Below are 16,989 nucleotides of genomic sequence, written 5' to 3'. Positions count from 1 at the left end.
TCATGATTATTCATTTTTGCAAATGATCATCAGAAAGATCTGGAATTTTTCCTCTTAAGATATTTTTGTCTTTTATACGACAAGCCCAGCTTAAGCCTATTTACGTATATGTACATATGTAAATAAAAAGCTTAAAGCTTTTTGTCACCCCTCAGAAATTTAATGTTGGAATAAATGTAGTTCTTTAAATTGATAGAAATGGAACATTACCTCACACTCTAAGATTGAAAAAAAAGGATGTTCTTAATTACGGACGAGCGAAGGTACGTTACTCCTACGAAATATTTTCAAACTGCCAACAAGGTATTATGATCGAAAACCCACCATTGCAAGCGAGGTCGAAAACGAGTTCGAATCAACATCCGCTGATTAATTAGGTATTGAACAGCAGCAGGCAATAAACAAGATCGGATCTGGAGCTCGGTAATTTAAGGGATCATTGTACTCCATAAGCCATAATCAGGGTAGGCAGAAAAATAAGCAGAACGAGTCACCGTCAATATGTTTTCATCAGATTCTTAAAATCGACATAATCAGAATTAGAATAAAATTGTATAAACGTATGTTTAAGTATTTAGCCCCAATTTAGCTAATTTCTTTGCTTGCATCACCTTTTAAAATTACGGTTTCGTTTTATTAGTATGCATTATACAAAATTGTGTGGTGTGAGTTGTAAATTTACAAAATATCTACCATAGTCCGTCATAAAATTTGTTTTACATAGTTGTTGATGCTTGGGTCTAGCCAGTGGATATAGCAACGAACATGCGCCACATTGAACCTGAACTCAATGTTTGGCCACAAAGAATCTCAGAATGAGTCGTGGGTTGTTATTTTCGGTTGATTTTTTCTTTTATATATAGAAACATGCATTTGGAATCAATGTACCAAGATGAAAATAAGAAGTTATTGAAATAGACAGGTCGCTCTCCATCGCTGCAGTCTGTTACCGGCGCATCTGAAAGCCAATGGAGCCATTCGGACAAGGACCCTTGGGCAAACGCAGGACTAGGTCGTTGAACGGATGTGGATGTGGCTGGCCAAGCTGCTGCTGATTCTGCTGTTGCTGCTGCGGCGATTGCAGCGACTGTTGGCGCAGAAGGGCAGCGGATACCGATCCGCCCACAACAGGTGACCAGCTCTGCTGTGGATTGGGCGACGACTGAGGCGGCGCCTGAGACTGCATCCCAACTCCTCCCATACCCGATCCTCCGCCACCGTACGTCGGCAGCCGTTGGTTGTAATGCGGCTGGATCGAGGGCGACGGCTGCTGTTGCTGCTGCTGTTGCGGATTATGCGGATAGTAATAATTCAGGCCCGGCTGATTGTGCGGCCCCTGGAAGTAGCTGTTGTAGTTGTTATACAACGGCGACACCTGGGACATCTTCGGTGCCGAACTGGAGCGATGCATTCCCGCTGCTGGATGGCTACCGTTGTTGTTAACGACGTTGTTGTTGCTGCTGGCAGCAGGGGGAGTGGCAGGCGGCGCCGATGACGGTGCAGCTGCACCAGCACTGCTACTGTTTACAGCTGGCGAACTGGGAGCCGCCCTAAAAATAAATAAATAAACGCCATTAGATATTTTGTAATAGATGGGTTACTGCTTGTACAACATAACCAATTTCTTTAAGCTTTTTAGAGCTCTTAAAAATTGATTTACAAACAAATTATTTGCCAGACAAAAGTAAATATTAATGAAGAGTGATTCACCCAATTGCAAATGAATATAGTCATATATACTACATGTTAGTATTGCAAACAGAGATGAAAGTGTAGAAACACCCCATTTTATCTGACCTATGCTCATATTGAGTTATTAACATTACAACTGAAAGGATTTGGAATAAGATCACAGTCTTTATGTGCTAAATACTAACGGCTTGTCGTCCTCGGGGTTCTTGGCCGCGCCCAGGATTCGGAGTCTGGCCTCGGCGTACTCCTGTTCGCGCTGCTTGAGCGTTTTGATGGGCTGCTTGGGCCGCATCCCGTTCATGTCCCGTCGCTCCTCCGCCTGGGCGGGCCGTCGCAGGATCTTGACGGTCTGGTTGCTGGTGGGCGTGGCATAGCTGGCCGCATCGTACTCATTGGAGGACTTGTGCAGCACCATCATGACGGGCAGCTGCTGCTGGGCAGACGGATCAACCTCTGCTGGCGGTGGCTGGGGCTTTCGGGCAATGGTGATCTGCCGGGGCAGGGGATTCCCGCTCCCGCCGCCACCGCCACCACCGCTGCTGAGGATTTGTGGGGACTCCTGGAGGCTCTGTGGCCTTTGGAGCAGCTTCATCTTGTGGACGGGTGGGTCACTTGCCTGCAGTTTCGTTTGCAGAGTCATGGAGAGCTGCGAAAAGGGAAAGGGGGTGTTCGATAAGTTGTCAGGAAAGGTTAAAGGACATCAGGTGGCACTCACCCCCGCCTCGTCGATTTCCTCCCAGTTGTCTAGCACATCTTCGCCATGGGACATCGTTCAACAAAGCACGTTGCTTGCCTGGTGCTAGAATATGTACTTCGGGTTGCTTTTTCGCTCACTTTCTTCTCTTGCGCCTGCTGCTGCAGCTCGCACTCTTACTAATACATGATTCCTTCGCACTTTTATCAGACATAAGTTATGCGTATGTTGGCAACCACACTATTTTCACGAAATTCGCACCCAAAAAACCTACTGAAAAAACAAAAAAAAACAATACGCAACAATTTGGCCTGCTGAATGTCGTTCTTCTTCTTGTTGCTGCTGTTGTTGTTGTTGTTGTTCTCCCTGTCTCTTCTTCTTCTTCCGCGTCCGAGGTTTTCTTTCCACAGCAGCTGGGGAAAATGGTTACGCGTCTTTTGGCCACCCTGCACTTGGCCACCCACTTCTGCTAACTATAGTTAACTAATTTCTTTTAACGCTCAAACATGGCTCTTCTCTTCCTTTTTTTGTATTAAAAAAGTGTGTGGTCGTCGCCCGCGTTTCGCTGCGATTGTCGATGGAACTGGATATCGAGGTAATGCCGATAAATGGTGTCATCGAACGGAAAATTTAAAATGCGCTCATTTATTTTCTGCCAAAAATTCATTTATGACAAAATAATTTATAAATGTGACAAGTTTGATGGTATAAAAATGTAAGTTTTGAATAGGCCAAAATTAAAATCTGAGATAACAGCTTAGGTAAAACTTCATAAATTAAAAAATATTCTTTTTCAATCAGTGATAACAACAACAAATTCATTTTTTAGCCGCTCAACATAATTAACATTTATTTTTTGTATTTAAATTTTATTAAATTCTTTTTATTAATTCCAACATAGTAAGGAATGCCATCGATAACTCTATGTTAACCCGATGTTAGCTATGTTAACATTATCAGCTGTTGCTGCTGTAATTTTGGGAATACAAATGAAATATTTAGAAATAGAATAGATAAGAGCATCGATTGATCATGGAAGTTGTATTCCCACGCTATTTGGAAGCACACATCATTATCATAAGTCAACAACTGCTCTGTCAGCAGATAAGCCATCGATAGCGATTTGCAAACACGTGCGTTCCTACGGAGGCTGACGGAATTCTCACATTGTTTACGTAAACAGCTGAAAACCGCGCCATGGAGGAGGTGGAGATCGCCCCTGGAGATAAATCCAATCCCGTGAAGTCCTTTATCGCAGGTGGAGTGGGTGGTATGTGCAGTGTGCTCGTCGGATATCCCTTGGACACAATAAAGGTGAGATATAAAGTTATAGGCTCTTCCTGGACTTCGTAATCATATGCATGTTCCCTTTTTCCACCAGGTTCGCCTTCAAACCATGCCCACCCCCTTTCCCGGACAGCCCCCCCGCTACAAGGGAGTTATAGATTGTACTGCCCGAATCTTTCGGCAAGAGGGTTTACGCGGATTCTACAGAGGAATATCTGCTCCCCTGCTGGGAGTGACTCCCATCTACGCCGTGGACTTTGCCGTCTATGCGGCGGGCAAAAGATTGTTCCAAACGGACGACCACATAAAGCTCACCTATCCGCAGATCTTCGTCGCCGGAGCCTTGGCCGGAGTTTGTTCCGCCCTCGTCACGGTGCCCAGCGATCGGATAAAGGTCCTCCTTCAGACGCAAACCGTGTCCAGTGGACCACTACTTTATAATGGCACCATGGACACGGCCGCGAAGCTCTATAGGCAGGGTGGGATTAGAAGCCTCTTCAAAGGAACCTGTGCCTGCATTCTGAGAGGTTGGTAACTAGCTATCTAAAGACTCCTTAAAAGTAACTGATCACTTATAACCATAGATTCGCCCACCGGATTTTATTTTGTTACCTATGAGTTCCTGCAGGATTTGGCCAGAAAGAAGTCCAAAACAGGACAAATAAGCACAACATCAACGATTCTGTCTGGCGGAACGGCTGGTATTGTGTTTTGGACTTTGGCCGTGCCCTTCGATGTACTTAAAAGCCGTCTACAGTCAGGTGAGTCATTCACAATCGGTTCAATGGGCAATGATCTATAAACGCCTTAATTGCAGCACCTGAGGGCACTTTCAAGCACGGCATCAGAAGCGTTTTCAGAAAGCTAATGGCCACAGAAGGTCCCAAAGCTCTATTTCGCGGAATTCTCCCAATTTTACTACGTGCCTTTCCCTCCACGGCCGCAGTTTTCTTCGGCGTGGAGCTAACCAATGATTTGTTGAAGGCTTAGAGTTAGGCCTAAGTATTTGTATATAGATGAGGCTGTTTTTTTTAATTTAATGTTGTTATTAAAGTAATAACCTTTATTATAATTAAACACTGAACCAAAATTGTTTGGAATAACTCACTGAACTCTTAAAACCAAGAGCGTAAAGATTCTACAACTAAAATTAAACTAAATGTAGTTCCACTTAACATCCATACCATAAAATAGACAATACAAATTCTTAAGTCTTTTTGACTTATCGCGTTTAACTACAGAGTTGTACTGAACTAATTGTTATTGGACTCGGGAATAAAGGCCAAGGAGGTAATTTTTCTTTTTAGGAAAAATATTTGAATCAAATAAGAGCACCGTCTATCATGAAAGTCGTACTCCCCTGCTGTTTGGGATCACAAAGCGTAATCATGACTCAAGAACCAAATAGTCTAGCTGGCGAAACAAAAGATAGTTTAAATAATGCCATAGAGGAGGCGGAGATCGCCACGGGTCGCGTGGGTGGTATGTGCAATGTGCTCGACACAATAAAGGTGATATAAAAAATGTAGGGGTCTTAATATATTGCAAGGATATGTTTAATTATTTTACCAGGTTCACCTTCAAAGTTCGAAGCGTTCTCAGAGAGCTATTGTCCAAAGAAGGCCCCAACGCTTTATTCCACGGAACGGACCCAATTTTACTATGTGCGATTCCCACCAGCAGCGCATTTTTCTTTGGCGTGAAGCTAACCAATGATATGATTGATTCATATTTAAGAGAGTCTTTTATTTAAATAAATTTAAAGCAAAGAAGTGAAAATTAAGTAATCTTTAAAACCAAAACAACAATGATCATGGTTATGAAAAAAACCAATAAACAAATTATTTAATATAAATATCATTTATTTAGATCATTTTTTTTTTAAATCGTATGATCTGAACAATGTAGATAATATGTATAGGTATATATTACTCTACAATTTAAAGTATCTTTGTGCGTTAGCTGGGTTTCGATATAAAGATACATCGATAGGTTTGAAGGCAGAACCGATCGAAAGACTAGAGGGGAATTCACAAGCAAAGTATTGTTATTGCAATTATTTCCAATCAGAACACTATACAAGGAAAAAATAACTAAGATAATAATAAAGTGAACGATAGTGAAAACTGAATATATATATTATATTATATTATATATACTATTAAAGAAGAGATCTTTGGAAAACCCAAGTGAGACATAAATGAATCATACTAATTACACAAGTTCATTTATAATTTCTTGGCTTATCAGTTGTATGTCCGGAAGCAAGTAGCTGCATTTAATTCTGTGTATTTACTTGTTTATTCACTATATAAGCGCAGTTTGAAGACAGAAAAATCTTCGTTTATAAAAGTATACAGTTAAAACTGCTTAAATATGAGCGCGCAAAGAAAAGTTAGTGCCCCAATCCAGTCGTTAAATATCACTTCTTATAATATTAGAGGTCTAGAAGGTAAACAGAACAACAAAGATTTTATCAAATATCTACGCAACTTTGATATTTATATCTTACTCGAAACACATACCCTTCCCAATGCCCCGGCCATCGAGGATTTCGAGAAACAGCAACCCGATTTTGAATTTTTGCATTGGAAGGATGCCACGAAAGTTTTTCGTCGTGGCAGAGGAATCGGTGGGTGTATAATAGGCATTCGGAAAACGCTAAAGGAGTTTGGGATAGGCCACTCAACTGTAGAATCTAATGGTTTTAAGCTGCTACAACTGCGCATGGGTGATAGAAAACTAAATATAGTTCCACTTTACATCCATACTATAGGATGGGATGAAGAATTCGAGCCGGTGAGGAAAGCTTTTGAGAATAAGGAAACCCCCATTGAAAATGTCATTGTTATGGGCGATGTAAATATTCGAATAGGTGAAATAAAACAGCCTGTGGAACCCAATCCCTGTGTGGCTAACACAAACGGTCGCCTATCTCATGATAAAAAGAGAAAAAACGGAAGCCAGTTTCTTTCCTTTTGCGCCGATAACCAACTTCAAGTTCTTAATGGTTTGACCCATGGGGACTCAGAGGGAAGTTATACCTACTTCAGTGCGTTAGGCAATTCTACCATCGATTTAGCAGCAGTAAGCCACAATCTAATGGCATCCGTAATAGACTTCAAAGTGGATAAGCCAGAAGAGGGGCAAACGCGACATGGATCCGATCATCTACCCATCTGCCTGCAAATGGACCTTAGTTTCCTGCGAAACTCTCAAGTCACCAGGGTTTCACCAATACGACGGAAAACCAGTAATGTTGTACCATTTGATACCAGCATTTTACTAAGCGAATCGACATTGGACTCGGAAATAAAGGCAGAGGAAGTAATTTTTGCTCTCAGGCACGGCTCTTGGCCAAAGTTTTCAAAAAACGCCCTAAAAGATATTCTTGGGACAATAACCCTACGCTGCAATGATCTTTTCAACGAATTTAAAGAAAAACAAATCGTCGGTTTGAATCTTTTATCAATATCAGATCTTTTAATCAATATACTAAAGCTAAGGCTAATAAAATGGTGCAAAGAAAAAAAAATATTGAGCAATTCTCAGATTCGTTTTTCAGGAAAATCCTCCAAGACAGACTTTGCTTACAATTTAATTACCATGGCCAACATGAAGTTAGCTGAAAAGGGAACGAAAGTTTACTCGTATTTCGTTCAGTTTGAATCAGTATCTTCAGAAATGCTTAGGACACATTTATGGCACAAACTGCAAAAGCTTGGAGTATCGTCAAAAATAATCAGATTCTTAAGATTTATATACGAACAGAGGGATTACAGAGACCAACTCCTTGGTTATTTTCAATGGGGTCGTGGAGACCTGTCAGCACTAATATTTTCCCTATATCTAAACGATCTTCCCGATGAGTTAAAAAATGGAATTCTTATCGATGATCGCCAAAGAAGCACCCTAATGTATGCTGATAAAATGGCCATTCTTTCTGATAGGGTTTCCGGTCTTCAAGATATGATCAACCAGCTGGAAAACTACTGCAACAAATGGGGCCTTGTGGTGGACATGCAGAAGTCTAGAGTCATGGTTTTTAGGCGAGGCGGCCGGTTATCTGCAGTTGAGAAATGGAATATTGAAGGACAGGAGATCAAAACGACATCTAATATTGTATTTGTCAATTTCGAATTTACTTCTTTGCTCTCAAGTACACAACAAGTAAGAAATATGATTTCAAACGCCAAAAGTCACCTTGAGGATTTCAGTAGCGAATCAGAAGATTGGACACGATTAATGGAGTTTTATATGGCTGAAGTTTGGGGATGTCAGAAACTTAAGGAACTCGACAGTCTGCAAGCTACATTTGTGAGGAAAACAAAAAGCAATTGTACCCACCTTAATAGTCTCGCCCTCGGTCTTCATCTAAAATACATTGGAAAGCTTTATTTTTCCCACAACGAAAATTCCCTGGCGGGATTTCTAACTCGCAAAGTAATGGAGAAAAATATTTTGTGGGCAGAACACCTTAACGATATTTGTGGTCCCTTTAAATTGAAATGGAGGAGTTGTCTGAACTCTGAACTGGAGTGGAGCAATTTTTGCTTGAATCTACTCAGCCGCCTTGAAAGCCCCTGAATATCGAAAGGACACGGTCACAACGAAGTTATTCAACATTGTTTTTAATGTTCCATGTTAATATTTTTTTACATTTTATATTATAATTATTGCATCTTCCTATGTGGTGATATTATTAATAAAATTCAAACACTTGATTATTAGTTTATTTATTTTTTTATTATTTAGTTTTCTGGTCTATCCATACAGTTTCTACTTCTTAATTTTTGGAATGTCATGAAATTACCTTAAACACTATTACGAGTACCGTTTAAAAATTGCATTACAAATGATTGCACATTAATCATAAAAATATTTAAAAATAATTGCAAATAAATATGCATAAATTGTATATGTATACAAAAAATTCAATGTATAAAATATGCAATACTTCTTAGGAAACAATTAAAATAAACAGAATTCTGTGCATAGCATTACTGATATCATAAATTCTCGCAGCATTGGCTGTGATTGTGATGCTCACTTGGTAAACGATCCACAATTGGATCAATACGGTAACATAATACTAATCAATAAAATTAGGCGCTTAAAAACACCTCCAATGGAGTTCTTGTAACACAAATATTTAGCATCCTTAGTCATTGACAGCTAGTTTTGGAGTAGATATTAATCGTGATAATTGGGTTACAAAATAATTGGGGTCAACTTAAAGAATTGTAGATCGATCAATAAATTGTTAGTATAATTATAGTTTGGCTTTATAAATAATAGGAAACAAAATACTTTGATTTGGGAGAGCTTTTTGTTTGACTATAAGAAAACAATACGTTGTAAAAGATGAAACGAATATCACGATTAGTGTTTATCTATTTATAGATTAGCTGCTCAGTTTCCAGTTTCGAATGCACAGGTTAGAAGTGGATCTTAACCGTGATTTTTGGTTAACTTAAATAATTTGGGCTATTTGTTATTAGTTAAATTCTTTTAGATATAGTTTTAAACACTTTTTCTGTAAAAGTAATCGGAAATAAAGTTATTTATCAAGTTAAGGTATTAAATCATCAACATGAGGTATATTCACCTCAGATGTAATCTTAATCGTGATAATCGGTAATCAAGGTCGTTTAACAAATGAAGAAAGGTGTTAGAATAGAGGAGCTTGATGGTAAAAAATCAATGAAATATCACGATTAGTCCTTAACTATTTATAGAGTAGCTGCTCAGTTTCCAGTTCAGTTTGCAGCTCAACCCACTTGACTAGAGTTGGAGCCGCCGCCGCCGCCGCTGGCGAGTCCGCCGCAGCAATTGCTCTGCGCTGCCTTGGCACTGAAGCTCCCCAGCCCGATGGAGCTGCCCTCCGACTGGCGCTGGGCGGCCGCCGCCGCAGCCGAACTACTGCCATCCTTGCTCCTGGCCTGGCCAATCAATTCGGCGGCTATCTCGTAGAACAGCCGCTCCACGTTCTCCGCCTCCTTGGCGGACGTCTCCAGGAAGTACATGTCGTGCTGTTTGGCAAACTCCTCGCCAATCTGCGTGGGTATCTCGCGGTCATCCCGATCCGTCTTGTTCCCCACCAGAATCTTGAGCACCTTGGAGTTCGCATACTCCTGGATCTCGCGCAACCAATCGGGCAGGCAGTCGAACGTGGGTTGGCAGCTGATGTCGTAGACGAGGATCAGAGCGTGGGCTGATCGATAGTAGCTCTGCGTGATGGAGCGGAAACGCTCCTGGCCGGCAGTGTCCCAGATCTGCAGCTTGATCTTCTCGCCCTCCACCTCCACCGTCTTGATCATGAAGTCCACGCCGATGGTGGCTCCCTGCCCAGGCGGAAACAGGCCCTGGGTGAAGCGACGCACCAGGCAGGTCTTGCCCACGCCCGCATTGCCCACCAGGACGATTTTGAACAGGAACTTGTAGTCCTCCATTGGGGCCAGTGCCGCAATGGGTTGGTTTTTGGGGTTACTGGGTTGGGGTGGTGTGCGTGTGTGTATGTGCGCGCTCTGCAAACGTAGACGAAAGTTAGTCGGAGTTTAGACACACCTAGTCAGCGACGCGTAACGATTATTTGGCGATGGGGTGGTGGTGGCTCGTTGGATCGGCTTACGCCATCCTCGCCGAAGACTACGCCTCTCACCTGTGGCTCACCTGGGGCTACCTTTGTCGTCCTACCTGGTCAGCAGGTTGGGTGGTTCTAACGACTGCTGGCCTTGTTTTTTTTGGCTATTTGGCTAAAAGCTGATGACTCAACAGCAACTGCAGGTGCTTATTTCTCGCTTCTCACTGCGAGTCGGCTGTAAATCCATTCAGATGGGTTCCGTCAGGTTCACTGTATCCAGGGAATTGCAATCAACTGGTTGCGCTTGCATGCTGGCGCATTAATTTGCCAGACTTCGACTTCTTCTTGCGTATGTTTACCAACAGAATTTTGCTGCTTTTCGATGTGATGGTATCTGTGTTGCCCAGTCATCCTTTTTCGAGCCATATTCAGCTCTGTTTCAGTCAGCGGGATTTCTGACTTTTTTTTAACTAGTAATCGACCTTTGTTCAGCTATTAAATTTATAAATTTAAATATTTTAAATTTGTAATCGACCATTTTTCAGCTTTTAAATGTATAAATATTTTATACATAATGCCTTGCGGACATCTTAGTTACTTAGAAAAACTAGTAAATATTTGAAATCTCTCCAAAATGCTAGCCAAAAGTTGGTAGCATTAAATGAATAGAGTAAGAGATTTTAAACGGTTCACCTTCCCCTATATTAGAAACATCATTGACAAAACGTAATTAAACTTTTTTATTATCAACAAACGTAGGACCAAAGTGCATGCATTTTGGGAGATATCTTAAAAAGTCATACTCATGTGACTAACATTTTTCTCCTGACGATCGTCAAGCCCTCTTTCCTTTCTTTTATATAATTATTTTCTTTCTATAAAGAAATAAAGATGAAGAGACATTCGTCTGTAGATGCAAAAGCATCTAGTTTGAACAGACCTTGTTAGCTTTGTAGGAAGCATTAGAGAATGCTTTCGCTGGCGCGCTATCGATAAGTTTTGAGGCAAGGGATGTTACTGACACTTACGTGGCTCTTACGTTTGCTGACACTTACGTTTTGTGGCACTTACGTGACAGCGGCGCCAGAAATAACGATATATCTGATGAAAAATATCAAGAAGTAGCGATAATAGCGATATATCTGGTGAAAAAATATCACGATTTAAATATTTACTTTTATTCCAAAAATATCGATATATTGACATCGAAGCCGAAAACAAGCAGCCACGCTGTAGAGGAAAATCTGGTGGAAAATTCATAAAATCGTACACCAACAAGCGCAAAAGTCAGAAAAGGAGTTCGTAAGTGGTTCTGCGAATTGCGCTGTGCGTCACAACCACATTTTGATTTCTCCAAACGTGCCAGACAACGAGCAGGGGACTTTTTTCACGGAGCACCCCGGATAGAACCACAGAAATTTTCTAACATGGCCGAGGACTTTGATGTGGAGGCGATGCTCGAGGCGCCGTATCAGAAAAACGTAAGTTTCGACTGCCGCATATCAGGCGTTAGTCGTTTAAATTAAGCCCCAAATGGTTTAAGTGCCAAACAAATGCGATTATTTTGCTGCGAAAACAAAATGAAAAACAGTTACTTCATATGTATGTTTGTATACTTCTTTTCCCCACATAGACACCCACAGGCGCGCTGTGTACGAACGTGCATTTTGTGTTTGTATGTAAGTCGTCGTCTCGGGCACACACACACACACACATGTGCACTCGATGCATACTAAGTGGTCTTAAATCGATTTTTAACCTAATTTTGTTGATAAATAGAAACCGGCACACGAAACAGTGCACTGCGTGCTGATTTTCGTAATTTTTTTTTTTGGTTTTCTATAGACTTCATACATGACTGCCCGTGCATACAGAAAATAATTTCGCCAACGAGAATCTGTCTGTGTGTGGGTTTGTGTTGTTCATCTTCCGCCTCGGCATTTGAAACAGTCGTGTCCATTGCAGTGGGTACAGTGGGGTGCAAAATATTTGGCAGGGCTGCAAGGGCATTTAAAAACGACGTAACAAGTGTCTGGAAACAGTACGCATTTAATTTTAACCAACTCATGGTTCTCTAGAGTTATATCATTCGCAAAAAAAATATCTTGTTTAACCCATTTAATGCAAAAACGAAAATCAACGATATTACGTCTACTATTTAACACCTTTCTATCTCATATTGATCATTAACTTGGACTTTAATTTTTGTTGACTGTTTGAAACGGACTTTTAGTACTCACTATGGCTTCCCATTTTCTTATCTTATCTAGAAAGGTCGTTTAAAAACCTTGCCATTCTTATTTAGGATCTTTGTAAACCCAGATGAAGTTACTCATCTGTTATCATAATTAAATCTGTAAATATATGTCTACTTTTATTTGGTTAAACAGTTTTCTTAGTTCTTACTGCAGTAGTGTGTGAATTTAAGATAGTACAATTCTATTAGACATCTCTACCATTAATAATCTCCAGAAATTACTTATATTTTTTGTCCGATAGATTGTCCAGCTCTTCTATAAAGTCAAGTAACTTAGTTTTGTACAGTTTATCAAACACACTTGGACCCATCTTAAATGCAATCTCATAAGTATGGAATTACATTACTGAAGCCCCTCTCGCCCCGAACAAACCAATCTTGAGTTGAAAGCTCTTATTTCTTCCTATCTGCTGTCTCACTAAGAACAACCAAAAATTACCCACACACAATCACCATTAAAAAATTACAAACCGAACCAAAATGCTAGAATAATTCTTAAGGGTGAAATGTCTTTGCAGAGAATCGAATAAGCTCAATATTGTTGCTAGAGATTGTTTTGGTCATTCTAAACACAAAAAGCTGGAGACCATTTGGTAAGTTTTGAATGTGCCAGAAGCTGCGAAAAAAACCAATTACAAAATTACAAAACAATAAAAAAAAAACCAAAACATATCTAGGCATTTTGTATTCAATATGATTTGTTTATGTTTGAGTTTTTTTGAACACAATCCAATTGAAATTCGTTACCTTACTGCTCTATGTAAACCAATGAAACTGAACGTGCACTAAATTTCAGATATACTCCTCCTAACTTGTCTGGGGCAGCAGGCAGCACTACTACTACTCTCACTCACAGTCAGACAAGAAAGAAAGTATCGCTCAAATTACAAATTACAGATTTACCATAAACAGTAATCGAAAAAATAAGCAATAATGACCAACACAAAAGCCCAAAAAGCTAAGCCAAAACCAAATCTATTTGAACAAACAAAAAGTAATAAGCAATTCTTAAACTATAGCACTACAATCTTACTTATATAATGTCTATGTCCTATATATATATAGACGACGTCTTTTTGAGAACCAATCAACCAGTCCACTCCACTAGCCAGCGCTAAACATTCCCCCAAAACTGAACTGATTGAGAATGAGAATGAGCATGAGAAATTTGCCCATGTGGAGACAACATTTCTCGCCGTCGTGAACCATCTGTGTGTGTGCCATATATGATATATTTACAAAAACTACGTATAAGCAATATCTATACCTATTATCCTTATTACTACCTTGCTAAAAATTGGCAATGATCCCCAAATGATCATTGTTGACTTAAGCATTTCTACTTTATATACTTGCAGATGCCAAAAATTTAACTAATTTACTTTGATTTGCTTTCTCTTATTCAAAAAAAAAAATATTTACGAAACTGAAAAATAATATATCATAACAAACTCAAATGATATAATCGAAAATCAACCAACATCTCAACAACGACAACAACGTAACGAACTATCAACACCCGTTATGTGTTCCCACCCACCAAAAAACAAAAAACTGAAACCGATCGACAAAAAAATAATCCACTTATCTGTATCTACATTATTGCTTGCGCCCGACCCAACCCATCCTCCCTGTCCACTCCCACACCCAATCCACAAAAACAAACAAAACACCTATCTGTGTAGAATGTCAGTGCGGGCAGCGGTGGACGTGGTGGACGCAGGCGCAGCGGCAGCAGTCCCGGCGGCGGAGGTCACGACGACGACTTCACCGAGAATGGTCCACGGAACGGAGGAAGCTCACACAAAAAGCAAAGCAAGCGGTCCCGGTAAGTGAAATCAACTTTTTAAGGACCCTAACATTTTACCCCTAAGACATGGCAAACTAGGAACGATCCGTACTAACCACAACGAGATTAAAAGATGCTTATTTGGCTAGTTGATTTCCTTGCCTTATAAAGAACTGAGTGGTTTGTCCACAACATAGACTACCATATTTGGAGTGCAATTTCTATTCTTCCTAAAACCATATTAAACATTATCAGGTTGCCACAGAAGACTGTAGATTTTTTAAACCACTAAATAAGGTATTTAAAGGTATAATCAGAATACATAATTACCATCCTACTACTTATATTTTTATCTATGTTGCTTTTAGAGTTCGTACTGAAACCCCATCTAACTCACACCCACTTTTCCCCTTTCGCAGAAGCAGAAGCGGCTCACGGGATGCCAAATCCCGGCGAGATCGCGGCAGTGAACGCAGCAGTCAAAGGGACAAGGATAAAGAACGCGACCGACACCGCGAAGGAGCCGACCGGGATCGACGCAGAGAAGGCGGTGGTGATCGAGATCGGGAGCGGGATCGAGAACGTGAACGCGACAGGACTCGACGCAGTCGATCGAGGGATGAGCGTGGCGGAGGAGGCGATGATCGTCGCATACGCCATGGTGGCGGCGATCGTGACAAGGACCGACGCTCGCGAGACCGACGTGGCGGCAGCAGCACCAAGCCCATGCAGCCGGATCGATCCCGGGATAAACGCCGTCGCAGTCGCTCCCGCGAACAGCAGCGCAAACGGCTGAGTCCGATCCGTGAACGCAAGCGCAGTCATTCCCGCTCAAAGGACAGGAAGTGAGTTGAGATTATAGGCAACAACCAAGTTCTGGTCTTTCTATTTATTTATTACCCACTCTTAATAATAGTATTTTGATTTTTAAGAATCAGATTAAAATTAATGATAGCGCCCATATTTAAAGAAAGTTAGTTTATGGATCAAGAGTTCAAAATGTTAAAAACAAAAGAACTTCGAAAGATTCACACCTTTATATATGTAAAGAGAAATATGGTTATCATTATCTTTATTATTTTAAAGCGCATAAATTTTAATGACCATTTAAGGCGATACACATAGGGAAACGAAGATTTAATTTAAACATTCTGTCGATAAAGAGGTTTTATTTGGATTTAGAAAGCTATTTAGATAAGATGAAGGCTTCGCCTTTCCTGGTTCTATTTTTAATTAATTAATGTTTTCTTTTGCCAACTATAGCAGCCGTCGTCGAGGAACCCACTCGCCCCGTCGTCGCTCGCCAGCGAATGGAGCTACCGACCGAACCCCGCCCACCGAGCTGAGTCCCGAGGAGCGGGACGCCCGCACCGTCTTTTGCATCCAGCTGTCGCAACGAGTGCGTGCGCGTGATTTGGAGGAGTTCTTCTCCAGCGTGGGCAAGGTGCGCGACGTGCGCCTGATCACGTGCAACAAGACAAAGCGCTTCAAGGGCATCGCATACATCGAGTTCGAGGATCCGGAGTCCGTGGCCCTGGCTCTAGGCCTTTCCGGCCAGCGGCTGCTCGGCGTGCCCATCATGGTGCAGCACACGCAAGCTGAGAAGAATCGACTCCAGAATGCGGCCCCCGCATTCCAGCCGAAGAGTCACACGGGTCCCATGCGCCTCTACGTGGGATCACTGCACTTCAACATTACCGAAGACATGCTGAGGGGCATATTCGAGCCTTTTGGCAAGATCGATGCCATTCAATTGATCATGGACACGGAGACGGGTCGTTCCAAGGGATACGGGTTTATAACGGTGGGTTTCTGGGTCATTTTGGTTGTCCCTTGTGCTTTTAAGTTTAGTTTGTACCTTATTAATGGGAGTTATCTTTTCCATAGTACCACAATGCTGACGATGCCAAAAAGGCTTTGGAACAATTGAACGGCTTCGAACTGGCCGGCCGCCTCATGAAGGTGGGCAATGTGACAGAGCGATTGGACATGAACACCACCTCGCTGGACACGGACGAGATGGATCGCACAGGCATCGATCTGGGCGCCACAGGCCGCCTACAGCTGATGTTCAAGCTGGCGGAGGGAGCCGGTCTGGCTGTGCCCCAGGCGGCGGCCAATGCTCTCCTGGCCACTGCTCCTCAACCGGCGCCGTTGCAGCAACAGGAGGCGGCTCCGTCGATAGCCACGCAGTGCTTCGTACTGTCGAATATGTTTGATCCACGCACGGAAACGAACCCCACCTGGGACGTGGAGATCCGCGACGATGTGCTCGAGGAGTGCGCCAAGCACGGCGGGGTGCTGCACATCCACGTGGACACCGCCTCGCCCACGGGCACCGTATACGTGAAGTGTCCGGGAACAACGACTGCTGTGCTGGCGGTGAACGCCCTGCACGGACGCTGGTTTGCCGGACGAGTGATCACGGCGGCCTATGTGCCCGTGATCAACTACCACTCCATGTTTCCGGACTCCATCAACGCCGTCGATCTGGTGGCGCTCACGCGCAAGAACACCGACGATTAGGGAGGATCTGCGGACACAAATATTGTTAATATTCGTTATGATAACTAATTTTTGGTCAAAACATTTTCAATTTTTTTAAAAGACTTTCGACGCAAGCTGAAAATTAGGGGCACATATTAAAATACATTTTTAAATATATATGGATTGAAAAATTACTTTAA

The 16,989-nt window shown here is 41.8% G+C and overlaps 4 protein-coding genes across 6 annotated transcripts; 2 read left to right on the top strand and 2 right to left on the bottom strand.

Moving 5' to 3' along the window:
- Nucleotides 1–607: 607 nt before the first annotated feature.
- On the bottom strand, nucleotides 608–2,967 carry LOC119548101 (trithorax group protein osa). The gene is made up of 3 exons (XM_037855190.1): nucleotides 2,408–2,967; nucleotides 1,878–2,338; nucleotides 608–1,550 (listed from the first exon to the last, which is right to left on the bottom strand). Exons 1-3 carry the CDS (start codon nucleotides 2,459–2,461, stop codon nucleotides 947–949), a joined length of 1,119 nt encoding a protein of 372 aa, XP_037711118.1. The 5' UTR covers nucleotides 2,462–2,967; the 3' UTR covers nucleotides 608–946.
- Nucleotides 2,968–3,357: 390 nt separating this feature from the next.
- LOC119546803 (mitochondrial magnesium exporter 1) lies at nucleotides 3,358–4,915 on the top strand. The gene is made up of 4 exons (XM_037853382.1): nucleotides 3,358–3,700; nucleotides 3,768–4,200; nucleotides 4,258–4,434; nucleotides 4,491–4,915. The coding sequence occupies exons 1-4, from the start codon at nucleotides 3,584–3,586 to the stop codon at nucleotides 4,661–4,663; spliced, it is 900 nt and encodes a 299-aa protein (XP_037709310.1). The 5' UTR covers nucleotides 3,358–3,583; the 3' UTR covers nucleotides 4,664–4,915.
- Nucleotides 4,916–8,415: 3,500 nt separating this feature from the next.
- Nucleotides 8,416–10,648, bottom strand: LOC119547859 (ras-related protein Rab-30). Of its 2 annotated transcripts, none has more exons than XM_037854891.1 (2): nucleotides 10,335–10,648; nucleotides 8,416–10,200 (listed from the first exon to the last, which is right to left on the bottom strand). In XM_037854891.1, the coding sequence occupies exon 2, from the start codon at nucleotides 10,123–10,125 to the stop codon at nucleotides 9,445–9,447; it is 681 nt and encodes a 226-aa protein (XP_037710819.1). In that variant the 5' UTR covers nucleotides 10,126–10,200; nucleotides 10,335–10,648; the 3' UTR covers nucleotides 8,416–9,444. The 2 variants fall into 2 exon arrangements, with proteins under 2 accessions (XP_037710819.1, XP_037710820.1); XM_037854892.1 differs by having other exon boundaries at nucleotides 10,346–10,648.
- A 777-nt stretch (nucleotides 10,649–11,425) lies between these two features.
- On the top strand, nucleotides 11,426–16,983 carry LOC119546473 (RNA-binding protein 39). 2 transcript variants are annotated; one of them, XM_037852758.1, is made up of 6 exons: nucleotides 11,426–11,558; nucleotides 11,623–11,737; nucleotides 14,199–14,341; nucleotides 14,722–15,147; nucleotides 15,569–16,106; nucleotides 16,190–16,983. In XM_037852758.1, exons 2-6 carry the CDS (start codon nucleotides 11,684–11,686, stop codon nucleotides 16,826–16,828), a joined length of 1,800 nt encoding a protein of 599 aa, XP_037708686.1. In that variant the 5' UTR covers nucleotides 11,426–11,558; nucleotides 11,623–11,683; the 3' UTR covers nucleotides 16,829–16,983. The 2 variants fall into 2 exon arrangements, with proteins under 2 accessions (XP_037708686.1, XP_037708685.1); XM_037852757.1 differs by having other exon boundaries at nucleotides 15,566–16,106.
- Nucleotides 16,984–16,989: the final 6 nt, after the last annotated feature.

Source organism: Drosophila subpulchrella, chromosome 2L, assembly GCF_014743375.2.
Source record: "Drosophila subpulchrella strain 33 F10 #4 breed RU33 chromosome 2L, RU_Dsub_v1.1 Primary Assembly, whole genome shotgun sequence".
Lineage (NCBI taxonomy): Eukaryota > Metazoa > Arthropoda > Insecta > Diptera > Drosophilidae > Drosophila > Drosophila subpulchrella.
The sequence above is the reverse complement of the archived record's forward strand: the minus strand, read 5'-3'. Positions and strand labels throughout refer to the sequence as shown.

Excerpts from the sequence above, each read along its gene's own strand:
- LOC119548101 (XM_037855190.1), bottom strand. The coding sequence starts at position 2,461 with ATGTCCCATGGCGAAGATGTGCTAGACAACTGGGAGGAAATCGACGAG. Across the intron at positions 2,339-2,407 it reads AGGAAATCGACGAGGCGGGG|CTCTCCATGACTCTGCAAAC; the intron begins GTGAGTGCCACC and ends CCCTTTTCGCAG. Across the intron at positions 1,551-1,877 it reads AACCCCGAGGACGACAAGCC|GGCGGCTCCCAGTTCGCCAG; the intron begins GTTAGTATTTAG and ends ATTTATTTTTAG.
- LOC119546803 (XM_037853382.1), top strand. The coding sequence starts at position 3,584 with ATGGAGGAGGTGGAGATCGCCCCTGGAGATAAATCCAATCCCGTGAAG. Across the intron at positions 3,701-3,767 it reads ATCCCTTGGACACAATAAAG|GTTCGCCTTCAAACCATGCC; the intron begins GTGAGATATAAA and ends TTTTTCCACCAG. Across the intron at positions 4,201-4,257 it reads CTGTGCCTGCATTCTGAGAG|ATTCGCCCACCGGATTTTAT; the intron begins GTTGGTAACTAG and ends TTATAACCATAG.
- LOC119547859 (XM_037854891.1), bottom strand. The coding sequence starts at position 10,125 with ATGGAGGACTACAAGTTCCTGTTCAAAATCGTCCTGGTGGGCAATGCG.
- LOC119546473 (XM_037852757.1), top strand. The coding sequence starts at position 11,684 with ATGGCCGAGGACTTTGATGTGGAGGCGATGCTCGAGGCGCCGTATCAG. Across the intron at positions 15,148-15,565 it reads TCCCGCTCAAAGGACAGGAA|CAGCCGTCGTCGAGGAACCC; the intron begins GTGAGTTGAGAT and ends TGCCAACTATAG. Across the intron at positions 16,107-16,189 it reads AGGGATACGGGTTTATAACG|TACCACAATGCTGACGATGC; the intron begins GTGGGTTTCTGG and ends TCTTTTCCATAG.